This window comes from Rhincodon typus, chromosome 22 (assembly GCF_021869965.1).
Source record: "Rhincodon typus isolate 14 chromosome 22, sRhiTyp1.1, whole genome shotgun sequence".
In the NCBI taxonomy this organism is placed as follows: Eukaryota; Metazoa; Chordata; class Chondrichthyes; order Orectolobiformes; family Rhincodontidae; genus Rhincodon; species Rhincodon typus.
This window is the reverse complement of record NC_063353.1, coordinates 35351140-35363971: the sequence shown is the minus strand read 5'-3', so window position 1 is coordinate 35363971 and position 12832 is coordinate 35351140. Positions and strand designations below refer to the sequence as shown.

The window sequence follows — 12832 nt, the reverse complement described above, 5'->3', positions numbered from 1 at the left end:
CAGCAGAGGGAGCCACAACGCCAGACCTTGGCATCCTGGTCCGAGGTTGCCACCCGGGTCAGTCAGCACAGTCTTGACAGTGAAGAGGAACAGCCACAAGTGACACAAAGTCAATGACCCTCTCCACTCTGCTAAAGTGAATGTCACACTTTGATACTTCATACTCACTTTGTCTCTGCTATTGCACCCACTTTCCACCAAGGCTCAAGCTCTAGCACTCTAATTACTGCAAGCAACATTTTTCCTCACTTACTCTCATTCCTGCCCGGCCTCCCATGCCACTAATCCTGCACAGTGAACAAACCGCCTATGCATTCTCTTGGAAAACTTCACCAATTTCCCCCATACCTGCACCAGCACTAACAGCATTGCCACCCATTTTCAGCACACTCCATCCCTCCCTTTCTCTCGACACAGGCCTCAAAAAGCTCGAATGAGTAGTGAGCTCCACAACATTAGATCCTGAGCCCTCATGGAGAGTGAGACTTACCTTTTGCAGAAGACTCAGATCACTCATGCATTTTTATGACTAAAGTATATTTTTGAATTTATAAAAAAGAAATCCATGTCTTGCCAACTGAGTACAAACACTCTTCATTCCACTGCACTCTCAGAGTAACCTTGCAGTCAGTCTCATTCATTGTACACTACTTCTAACCAGTGGCAGCAACATGTTCTCTGTCTTTTGTCTTGCAGATACCAGCACAATGTTCACCACCTCCATGGAGAAAAGGCTGGCTCAGCTGGAAGCTACTTTCTCAATTGAAGATACTGACACCTCAGTGAGAATGTCAGCCATAGAAAGTCTGGAACACCTGCTGGTGAGCACCTCACTCCAACAGCTGGCTGAAGCAGCCCAGGCCCTTGGCATTCAGAGGACTGTAGGAGACCAGGTACCTGCTCAGCCCCAGGTAGAAGGGGAAATTTTGGTGTTGATTATCAGGAACATTATCTACATGTGCAAGCAGCAATAGGAACAGCAGCAAAGTATGTAGGTCACAATGGCCCTCAATGCCCAAAAACATCAGGAGTGCAGCTATGCAGGAGATTGTCTGGCTGCCTCTATGGACAGGTTAGCAGCTGAAATGGAAAGCCAGGTCCAGCACCCTGAGTCTACTAGAGAGGTGTACTCACTTGCATTCCAGCCACTAGCCCTCAGAACTGAAGGCATGGCGACAGGGGGATGGAGAACCTGCCGCACAATCCAGGTGCCCCATCCTTGAAAGGGAACAGGGCAGTGCCAGGAGGCACCCAGCTGGAACAGGAACCACACACACACACAGGCACCTCAGAAATCTCCTCCCAAAGCACTCCAGAAGTAGTTAGACTCTCCACCTCCAGCCAACCTGCACACCTTTTGACCCTTGGAAGTTGAAGCCAGGGAGGGTCAACTTGCCCCTGGCAAGAAAACTCTTAGCTTGTCTGGGCCATCCAGACACAAACTCCCCAGGGTCACATGACCAAATCATCAGGACCACTGAGCTCCACTGCTAAGCAGGATCCTTTCAGCCCTCCTGCAGAACCAGGGATTACACTGAGACATAGTGGCAGGGAGAGATAGAAGAAACTTATTCAGGGCTCTTTGCTGGCACAGGTGACACTGCACGTGTGTGTAAAGTCTCACATTTGTATAATTTTCATTGTTTAGACACTACATCATTCTGAGTAGCTGTTTAGCCCTGAATACAACTATGCCAGCACAAGGACTAACTTCATATCTACACAGGATGTACAACGGAGCAATATGTGTATTGACAGCCTGCTGTAGTATTCAGAAGCAAGATGAACAAAGTGTGTAAAGGGTAATGGGTTTTGCTGATTCCATTGCCCATTGTCCTAAAACATCCCTATTCTTTCCCCAGCCTCTGTGTCCAAAAAATGTTTTTGTGAATGGTTGGTAGGTGACATCCAGGCAGGAAAGTGTGCAGCATACACAGGGAGCCAATGCATTAGGGTCCTCCCTGACCCCACCCAGTCTCAATGCAGTTGCAGTCATTTTCTTTCCCATTGTGGACTTCCAATTCTCCCCACAATGGAAAGAGGTGGCAGGGTTGGTGGTGTTCAGGCTCCCAGCCTGTCTGCTTTCTCTTGAAAGACCAACTGCATCCTTTTTTTTGTTATTTTTCTTCATTTAACTTTTGAATCAAATTAATCTTTTCTTCTTTCTCTGGCTGCAGTGATGGAGAGAGGTTGTAGTCAGCCGCTGAGTGGCAGTCATGTCCTTTTCTAATGGCCATGGCAGTTGTGGCGTGAGCAGCTGTTCCAGCATGGATGAATTGGGATCCAATCTTCTGATGTTTTGGTGAGGTCTGCAATGGCGGTGGCGGGAATGATCACCCAGTCCTTGAGAATTGATTTGGACAGTCAATCACTTCTCAGAAGTTGAGACAGGCCCAGTTCTCAACAGTTGGGACAATGAGGTTGTTGACTTGCTCTCGTTCAGATGTTTCATCACCATGCTAGGTAACATCATCAGTGAGGCCTCCGATGAAGCTACGTTGTTCTACTCCGCTTGGAATTTATACTGTCCAGTCAGTTATGGTGAGTTGTGTCATTTCCGCTTCTGTTCTGTATGGGTTTGTATATGGGGTCCAGTTCTATATGTTTGTTGATTGCATTATGGGTTGAGAACCATGCCTCTAGGAATTCTCAGGCAAGTCTATGTTTGGCTTGGGCCACTATGGTTACGTTATCCCAGTTAAACTGAAGGCTGTCATTGTTCGAGTGTACTGATATTAAGGAAAGTTCATTGTGTCATTTTGCTGCTAGCTTACGTTAGTGTATTCTGACGGCTAGTTTCCTTGTCTGTCCGACATAATGTTTGTGGCAAACGTTGCATGGTATTATGTAAACTATGTTCGTTCTGCATGTTGTGGGTATACCCATGTTGGGGGTTAATGCAATTTACAAAATATCATGTGACAACTGCCACAAACGTTACGTCGGACAGACAGGAAGGAAACTAGCCATCAGAATACACGAACAATTTGTCAGACATGCCCCCCCCCACCTTGATGAAGCCATGCTGACTTTGCCCTATTTTACCATGCAGTTCCAAGTATTCAGAAATCTCATCCTTCACAATGGACTCCAAAATCTTACCCACAACTGAGGTTAGGCTAAGTGGCTTGTAATTTTCCGTCTTTTGCCTTATTCCCTCTTTAAACAGGGGCGTCATGTTAGCGATTTTCCAGTCCTTTGGGACCCTCCCTGACTCTAATGATTCCTGAAAGATCACCACTAATGCCTCCACTATCTCTTCAGCTATCTCCTTAAGAACTCTGGGGTGTAGTCCCTCTGATTAAAGTGATTTATCCACCTTTAGGCCATTCAGTTTCTCTAGCACCTGTTTTAATTTCATTCCGAGCTTCTGATAATCCCTGAACAGGTCCTCTTTCCTAATCTTCCTATATTGTTTGTTCTGACGTGGACCACAACAACTGGATCCTCCCCCTCCCTCTCCAATCTCCTTTCAAGCTGGTCTGAGATAGCTCTTACCCTGGCACTGGGCGGGCAACACACCATGCGGGACTCTCGATCCTGCTTACAAAGGATACTATCTATTCCCCTGATCATAGAATCCCATACAACTACCACTTGTCGTTTTGCTCCCTCCTCCTGAATGGCCTCCCATGCCATGGTGCAGTGGTCGGTTGGCTCATCCTCTCCGCAGTCTTTTCCTCATCCACACAGGGAGCAGGTACCTTGTACCTGTTGGACAAGGTCAAGAGCTGAGGTTCCTCCAATCCTGACTGCAGGATCCCTCGACCTGCCTCGCTTGCAGTCGCCCCTGCTGTCCCTGGCCACTCACCGCATTCGAATACGCCGCCTATCAGGTGAGGCTGCCTCCTGCAACACGACATCCATGCACCCACCACCACCACCAAGGATGTGCCGCAGTGTTTGAAGCTCAGATTTCAGCTCAACAACTCTGAGCTAAAGTTCCTTCAGCAACCAACACTTGCTGCAGGTGTGATCCCATTCACAATGGGATCAGCCAGCTCCCACATCATACAGCTATAACACATCACCTGTCCAGCCATTTCTACTTAGTTAATTATTTTATTAAGTTAAATAAATTTATTGATACTTCTTTGCTGTGTTCTTTTTCAAATCTAGATCAGATTTCCTACCAGCCACAGGTCACGTCACTCAGGCCCCACCCAAATTTGCGATTATAAAAAGAATATGTGGAGCAGCGATACTGTAATATTTATTGGGTAACGGTCTACTGTTCAGCGAGTCTGAAGCAAAGGTTCATTTCCATTTACACCACAAACTGAACAATACTATCAAGTAGTTGCACTTCTCATGGATACTAAGCCATAGTGCAATTCTGGAATTAGGAGCTGACTTAAGTTCACAATGAAGCTTCCCATGGAGAAATGGCCTCAGTACGTGAATCCTGAGACAAGTCAATCCCTGATTCTTAACATTACAGAGATTTTAAAAATATCAAGTCTCAGTGCTGTTTCCCACTTGGAAAATCTAACCTTAGAATTTATTAATGTTGGTCAAAGGAATCTTCTTCAGTGAAGCTATGCTTGCAATAAAAATTTAGCCTAAGACACCCTTACAATAAGTTAACAATCATATCACAGAACATGCATTAGGAGGACTCATTTCACACATCCTGCACCTGGAGCATTCTCATTTTTTTTAAATAAATATGTGTTCCATATGTTAATATTGTTTCTAAGGTTCAACCTTAAGATATTAAAAGAAGAGTAAATTCACTTCTGTGTCAACAAGCTGTAGCCTTAAATATTAAACTTTGTAATTGTTGTAGAAGGTTCTTTCAAAGTATCAAACTTCAGTTATTGAATGAAAATCGCTTGGCAAGTGTTTAATTTTTCCTCGACATTTTACTCACTCTCGTCAGAACTTTGTATCTTCTTTTGCATTTTCGAAAATCCAACTCCAACTCCAATTAAAACAACCAGTACTCCACTTATGAATCCAGACGCACAAATCGCTCTTTGTCTGTTTAAAGCTGCATTATCATCACTTCCAGTAACCATTGGTTTATCTAGGATATTTAAAAGTAGTATAAAATTATGGTTAAATCACTCTATTAACAGCTGAGGTACAACAATTAATCATTCTTCCCATGGAATGAGCTATCTTAGACAGCATGTTCAGGTGTTAACTATCCTCTGATGTCACAACAGTGAAATCTTGAACTGAAAAGCCAATTCAGAATGTCAATCTTAGTAAAAAGAAAGCAATGATTAGGAACAGTCACTCAGTAGCTTGTAAAAGGATTGATTGACATTAAAAATGCCTGCAGCGTTCATTCAGGAGACTGGTACTTGTTCCAATACCATTACCCGCAACAATTTATTTGGAAGTAAACAAGATGTTGTTGTGGATTTGAAGTGCTATTTAAATGGATACTCATCACTTCTTGTCCATTTGCTGCTGCAGTTGAGAAGAGCACTTCTGAAACACATTGTAAGACTTTCTTATACAGTAAAGTCTTCAGTAACTTTATATCAACATTATTCAAAAGAATTCTCCGAGGATTTCACCTAAAAAGTTAAGTACTCTGACACTCTCATAGGAGTCAACAGCAGTAAGGGAGTACCTGGTCAGGCAAGCTTGTTAGTGATTTCAACTTGTTTTGGGCAAGGAATGGGAGAAGGACATGATAATATGCCAGAGCAGCACTGCCTACTGCAGGAGAGGGGGACAGGGGGCAAGGAGGATCAACTGGTGTCTGTGTCCTTGGATACAGTGCTTTTCTCCTTCTCGGGACATCCTCCAACCTCAAGTGCTGTAAGCAAGATCTGCGCACACTCTTCTTCACATTTTGACCCATCTTATAACATACTAATGTGTATCTACCAGAGCACAGGCCTTCATTGTAACTGATTCAGAGGAGCCCACAAAATCTTCTCCATAGAAATCCCATGTACTCAGCACTTGAGTGCTAAATCTGAAGAAATCTTCTTTATTGCCTCCAGACAAATTGAATTATGGTAATCAGTAATTAGGATCAAAACTTGCGCTAAACTCAGACTCCAAATAGTTGTGCCATATTTCCCGAGCACCCATTTAGCTTCTGTTTTCAGTTTTTCCCTAAAGTAACAGTTAAATTTTTCGCACAACTTGATAGTTGAAGTGTTAGAATATAGGATCGTTAAAAAGTACCAGATACCAATTTAAGATCTGCAGGCCGCATCTAAATGTAATGATATTTCACTAAGATCTATATACTACAATTAATCGTATAGTGGCATTAGACTGTGATTTATTTTTATTCATTCATTCTCTGGTCATCTCTGCTTCATTGCGTTGGTCTGAAATGTGTTTTACCCTAAAAAGTCTAACAGTCGTTTGAGCATAATATTTCATAATTCTGGGTAATACCATTCAGCTTACACCACATAATAATTTTGAACACCTATGTATACTAGACTTTAAATTGTAATGGAGACCTTAATACCCTCTCTTTTCCAAAGAAATCTAATAAAATCCATAATATTTCCTCGAATGATTAGGAAATGCCTGACCACCAATGCCCACCACCAGCTCAGAAGCTTCACTGAACAGCTAACTGGAGCATAAATTGTCAGGGAGTTAGCAGGATGATTGTGGGGGTCTGATTTTCCCCTCAAACTCAATTACCAGAAAAAAGGGATAAAAGGGCAAGGAGATTGCAACATTGGCTCTGTGCCATGTTATTGTTTGGGATTCTTGGTTTTCCACTTAGATTATGGGGTTTCTTGTACCTAGGGACATGTTAATAACCAGCAATCCCATCTTAGTCTCTTCCACCAACATCAGAAGAGCACCTTCTTTGAAAAGAAATGGGCCTCAACTAACACCCTACCTCTGACTGGAGGTTAGGAGGCAACAACATCCTGGAAGGTGGAACAAAGCAAGTCTCTCTTCCTCCCTGATGGTAGCACAAGGATCAGAGTCAGAGGTCATCCAAACTGATGTGGACAGCAAGATGATCTTGAATTTGACAACTTTCCACCACGCCCATCAGAGTTGGGCTTTTAGGTTCATTAGCTTTTAAATGTAAGGCTTGTGCTGCTGTTGATTAAGTCTTGTTAATGACCTGACTAAAATATCAGACAGTTTCAGGTGAAGTTGGGCAGAACACTTCAAACCTAAACATAAAGTTAAAGGCACCAAAAGGTATTCTCAGATTAAAGAAAACTAGGGACCCGAGACAAATAATTCAAGTGATCAGGATAATTGATAGTTAAATGTTTTACTCAGAGTGATGTGAAATTCATCTCCTGCATGGCACACATGTAACTGAATACACGATCCAATTGTACCAGTCTAACAAGCTCCACTCTCATGAATCTCCCTGAAGCATGACCACTTTAAATATATCAAAGATTTGCAACAATTTCGAGATGGGGATTCTCTGCCCAAGCACAATCCCCTCAAATTATGAATGATCTTTTATTTACTGCTGGGAGATATCTACGTGCTTACCATACAATTTTAGTTCCACCAAGTTCTCAATGTAGCCTTTTCCATCCTCTTGAATCACGAAGCAGGTGTAGTTCCCCATATCTGATGTGGTTGCTCCTTTTAATCTGAGAGAAGCATTCCCATTGCGAAATTCTTGGAGAAACAGTTTAGTCCGTCCCCTGAATGCTGGGTCCTGATACTCTGGATGGTTTATCTCATTGTAGAAGCTATGAACCACTATTATACTGGTTGTCCGCTGCCAGGTAATGACAAGCTGCTGCAGACTGAAGTTGGTTGCAGCAGTAAAAATGCAGGGCAGTAAGATGTCTTCACCTGAGACTCCATAGACCTGGATGAAGGATCCCTCACCTAATGAAAATATACGACATACAATGTGCAAAAAAGGATGAAACAAGAAATGGTCATTTTCCCCATTCAGAACATCCATTCCATGTGATGTACATTAGCTCCTTTTGGGAATTTCAGCACAATGTACAAGATAAAGTTGTAAAAGCTCTCCCCTTCCTACGCAAGTCAAATCCAATATGCCTTTACAACCCTGCCTAACTATAAAATCATGATTACTCAACAGTAATACATGTACCAAAAATATTTGCATTGTGAAGTATTTCAGGATTTGAATGCAGATTGCCACTTCAGTGTGTCACACCTGGAAATTAAAGTACATCAACAAGTGTTCAAAGATAGGGTGTAGTCCTCACCATGTGGCAGTTCTTACCAGGCAGCTGTTTTTTGCTGATAGAAGATAGAGGAAGACCACGCTAAGAGTTCTCTAACACTTCACCTGGAGAGAGCAGAATGCTTCCATCACACCCTACTGAGATCAATATGTTCTGTGCCAAATGTCCGTTTGTTCTCTGGTACCAGTGAACTGCCTTCCACTGTCACAGGTTGTAAGCTTTTCCTGCCTATTTTGCTAATGTACCATATCTAAACCATTTTCTTTATAAATTAATAAGCCACCTTAAGATTATATGGGATAGTCAACAACCTATTTTAAATTTGTTTGACCGTTGAATCCCAAATGTTACATATATGGCTTGTGTTTTCTTACTATGCACAAAAGGCTAATGCATTTGCCCACACAAGCACAGTGATTGTCCTTTAAAACTCTTAATGTCTTTGACATTTGGGATTCCTGAAAAGAAGCGATGTATTGCTATTTAATGCAAGTTTTTTTTTTCCAGACTTGTGTTTAACTTTTTAACATATAGCTCCATTGTTCATGTGCCATTAATACTGCTTTCCTTTCAAATGAAAGAATTTCAAATTGCACTAACTGTTTTTTTACATGTCTATTCCACAGCTTAATCTAAAACTAATTCCCATTTACCTTAATCTCTCTACAGGCTTACAGTTTTCATACCTGTCTTCCCTCTCTACAGGTTTACTAATTTCATATCTGTCTTCCCTAGATTCCCATTCACAGTACATGTTAGTGTGGTGTAAACTCTGATTTATATGTAATACCATTTATTGTATGTTTGGGCTCTTGGCTTTGAGTAACCAATCTGTGGGTTTTCTGTGTGTCTGAAATTAATAAGCAACTTAAGTATTTGTTTTTTTCAGTAAAGCAGTTTTTGAAGCCTGGCTTCTTTGTACACCATTAACGAATTTTTGATTATCTTGGTTTGTTTTGGACTCAGCAACATAAATAATGAAGCCTCAAGATTTGTTAGAGACTTTTGGAACTTGTTTTTTTAAGCTGAAGGGAAATACCATAGCTTTGACAGGCAGATATCTGGTTTTAGTTTTCTTTTGCATGAGGAAGTCCTGTAAAGTCCTTGAGTGGCTATACAGCCTAGAAGGGAAGGGAAGGGAAGGACATAGGGAACTTGATATCCTTACAGTATGAAGAGCTAGTGTTAATTAACCGACCAGAAATGTTGGGATAAAACTGTGAAGCAGTTACATTCAAGCTATGGCGGATAATAGTGCCAGACAGAAGCTCTCTGTAGTTCTAGTCAGTAAATTGAAGTCACAGCAACTTAAACCTGCCTTGGTAGGGGATACAGGAGCTCTGATGTGTGTATAGTTAAAAAAAATGCTGTTTTATTTTCTTTTTAACTTATAAAAAAAGTGTGTCTTGGGATTATACTCTTACTGTGTGTTTAAAAATCTTTGAATCTGTGTTACAGATAGATGATTTGGTTTATTCATATTTATCTTTGTTTCTTTTGTTAGTAAACTTTTTGTTTTATTGTTAAAACAAGATATACAGCATTGCATGCTTATGTTTCAGCAAGACATCACTTTGTTAAAACCAAAACATGATCCAGACAGAATTAACCAGACAGTCAATTACATACTAACAGAAAGGTCCTGAAAAAAGACAAGGCACTTACCCAAGAAAAGCTGCTCAAAGAATAGAAATGACCAAAATGTGATGTACAGTGGACTTTCCATTGCCTGAAAAATAAAAATCCATTGGAACAAAATGAGTGATTAAATTATTTTTCCAAACAGCTATTTAAGATTTGTGGCAAGTGTGTATCCAGAGTGACTGATGATTAAAACAAGTGATAGTTGCTTCACATTGGCAAATTTCACTGGCACCTTAAGTTAAAGGGTTCATTGTTTATTAGCTGCATCCAAACTGATCCTCCTTTACTTTCTGCATTAAGATGATTTTTCTCTATTGTCTTCATCCTATCCTTTAACATCTAGACTAGCCCTCATCCTTTTTATCTCTCCAAGTGCCCTGGAATATTTAGTTCCCAATCTTGATCACTTCGCAATCACATCTTTGGAATGGTTAATGGATTAAATCAATTCATTTCTTGGTTATTAACTTGTCCAATTTCTTGTAAATCCTTCACACATTCGGATCGCCTTTAGCTTTGATTTTTTTTCTATTTTTTTCCTGACAAAACCTTAGACACCAATACTGTTTTAGTTTCATTACTCTTCGTCACTTCCTGAACCACACTCCTCATTTTTACTTAAAACAAAGTGTAACTCTAGAGTCATTTAGAGAATGCTAGAGAACATTTTAGTTGCTGCTTTGAATTTGTCCTTTCCTGAATCCTCCTACTTGGCCTTCATTATTTTAAATCTACATGCTACAAACCTACTTCTTAGATTCGCCAGGATTCCAGTCCCATCCTGGTTCAAGTGGTGCCCATTACAGAGGAACAGCTCCCTCTTTCTTGGTGCCAATACTCCATGAAGCAAAACCCTTGCTACCACACCACTCTTTCAGCAATGCATCTAAAATTATGATCTGTTTATTCCGGTGCTAAGTGTCACGTAGTTCTGATGGCAAACCAGAGATTACCTTTTAAAGGTTTTGCTTTTTAAATTGAAACCTATCTTCTCAAACTCTCTCAGCCTAATATTATTCTTCCTGTGTCATCGTTTCCTTCATAAACCAAGACAATTGGATCATGGTCTTCAAGTTCCTCTTTAGCCGTGACATGATGTCTTTAATCTCCCCAACAGAACCCTTGGAACTCTAGATCATAGCTGCAGAGAAGAGTGTCTATTTCCCAAGTTAGAGTGTCCCTAATCAAACTTCTTTTTATTCCTCCCGTCCCCACTTGAATATGCTTCTGTACCATCATGCTACGGTCTGTTTCCATCCACATGAAATTGTTGTTCTTATTCGCACAGCAAGTAATTTGCACCTGCTCGTCAAAGTGAAAGGCTACACCCCCTCCATCAATGCATCCCATACCAGTCTGACTTGCAATCACACCCTCCTGCCCCTGAACACTAACCAATTCTAAAGGTTCACTTAATCTAAGGAAAATGGCTCTCTCTAGGAACAAATTGTCCAGGTAAATCCCTCACTCACTGATGTTCCGCAACATTTGCAGGTCAGACTTCACCTCAAGAATTCTGAGTCGAAGGCCCATGAACCAAACACATGGTGCAGATACGACCATCTAAGATCGCAGTGAGCTCTGCAACTCCAACTTGCTACAGTACAGCATGCCTCTTAATCTGTCACATCTGTCTGGCTGCATCCAAGTTTAGAATCAAAGAAAACTATTCTTTTTAGATCTCTCATCTGACTCAGTTTGTGCTGTCTTCAATTATAGAAAAACTCACTAACTAGTCATCAATCATCACAACAGGATTTACTCCTGGAATCTGCAATTAAAGACCACCTTTCTTAAAATGAAAAATGTCTTATTGTTTCATCATCTGTTTCATTGACCCTTGAAGCACCTTGGAGGGTCCTTCGTGACAGTTTTGAACAGACACACAATAATGGTCCATGGCTTCCTGAGCTGGCACTTGTTGGCAAATTGACAGCGCTTAAAAAGTTCCAAGTGCCTGAAAGGTTCAACAAGCAGAAGATTCGTTTTAATGTCTCTCAAATGTCAAGTGTTCTCTGTTTTGAAACTCTAATTGTCTAGGAAAGTAGTGAAGTGGGATTACTAAAATTGTTACAGCAAAAAGAACTGGCACAGAAGCAATACTTACTGAGCAACTTTAAGGATTTGTTTTTTAAAACAGGAGAGGGAACTGGAGAGTTTCCCCACTAACGGAACCTCCCTCGCCCCGGGTCCTAATTCGCTTTAGTTCTGTCATTTATTCCACAGTCGTAAACTATTATGGTCATTTGGTCTGGCACCACCTCGAGGCAGTTGTTTTCTGTTTTTGTTCCTGATCGACAGCAGCCGCAGTTCTTTCGGTCTTTACTATGATCATTTGCAATAATGAAACCAACCGCTGACGCACCCAAAAAAAACACGAACTGACGATAAATTGTCAAGTCTGGTTCTGTAACTGAACCCCAAAATTAGAAAATAAAACACCTGTCTCAAACTTTACGCAACATTAATGACCCGATCCATTTCTGCAGCTTTTGTTCGACCAAAGCAAGAACTACGAAAATGAAAATGAAACTGACTGAACTCCGGAATAAACATTCACTGTTTGTCATCGACTGAAAAAGTACATCGACTGAGAGTGTAAAGAGTCGCTAACAACACTTTTTTCCCCCATGTTACGAAAATCTCTTCCCGTCACGAATTCAGACAGTTTCAGCCTGAATATATTCTACATTTCTCAGAAATCGCATTTCCCTCATACCATTTTTTTAAAAAGTATTGAGATATTAATTTGTGATGCCAATGCTTACACTTACTCAAGTGCTGGAACACAGGATTAGAAGAGATGAGTGGGTTTTTTCGACTAGAAAAGCCTTTTTCTCCGCTGTAGGCCTTTACCACTCAGTTCCAGGAATGGGGAGGGAAGGCGGGAAGCCGTTGACACGCATGCGCATTGCGAAGGGCCACACTCCTCCGCGCACGCGTAATACCGTGTCCGCGACAACAAGGTGCAGGGCTGGATGAACACAGCAGGCCAAGCAGCATCATAGGAGCAGAGAGGCTGACGTTTCGGGCCTAGACCCTTCATCAGA

The 12832-nt window shown here is 41.4% G+C and overlaps 1 protein-coding gene across 1 annotated transcript; it reads right to left on the bottom strand.

Moving 5' to 3' along the window:
* Positions 1-4816: 4816 nt before the first annotated feature.
* On the bottom strand, positions 4817-12742 carry LOC109916489 (V-set domain-containing T-cell activation inhibitor 1-like). The gene is made up of 4 exons (XM_020516207.2): positions 12557-12742; positions 9804-9867; positions 7459-7806; positions 4817-5029 (listed from the first exon to the last, which is right to left on the bottom strand). The coding sequence occupies exons 2-4, from the start codon at positions 9862-9864 to the stop codon at positions 4866-4868; spliced, it is 573 nt and encodes a 190-aa protein (XP_020371796.2). The 5' UTR covers positions 9865-9867; positions 12557-12742; the 3' UTR covers positions 4817-4865.
* Positions 12743-12832: the final 90 nt, after the last annotated feature.

Coding starts and splice junctions, on each gene's coding strand:
- LOC109916489 (XM_020516207.2), bottom strand. CDS start 9,864: ATGGAAAGTCCACTGTACATCACATTTTGGTCATTTCTATTCTTTGAG. Junction 7,807..9,803: donor CTTTGAGCAGCTTTTCTTGG/GTAAGTGCCTTG, acceptor TATTTTCATTAG/GTGAGGGATCCTTCATCCAG. Junction 5,030..7,458: donor GGTGGAACTAAAATTGTATG/GTAAGCACGTAG, acceptor TAAATATCCTAG/ATAAACCAATGGTTACTGGA.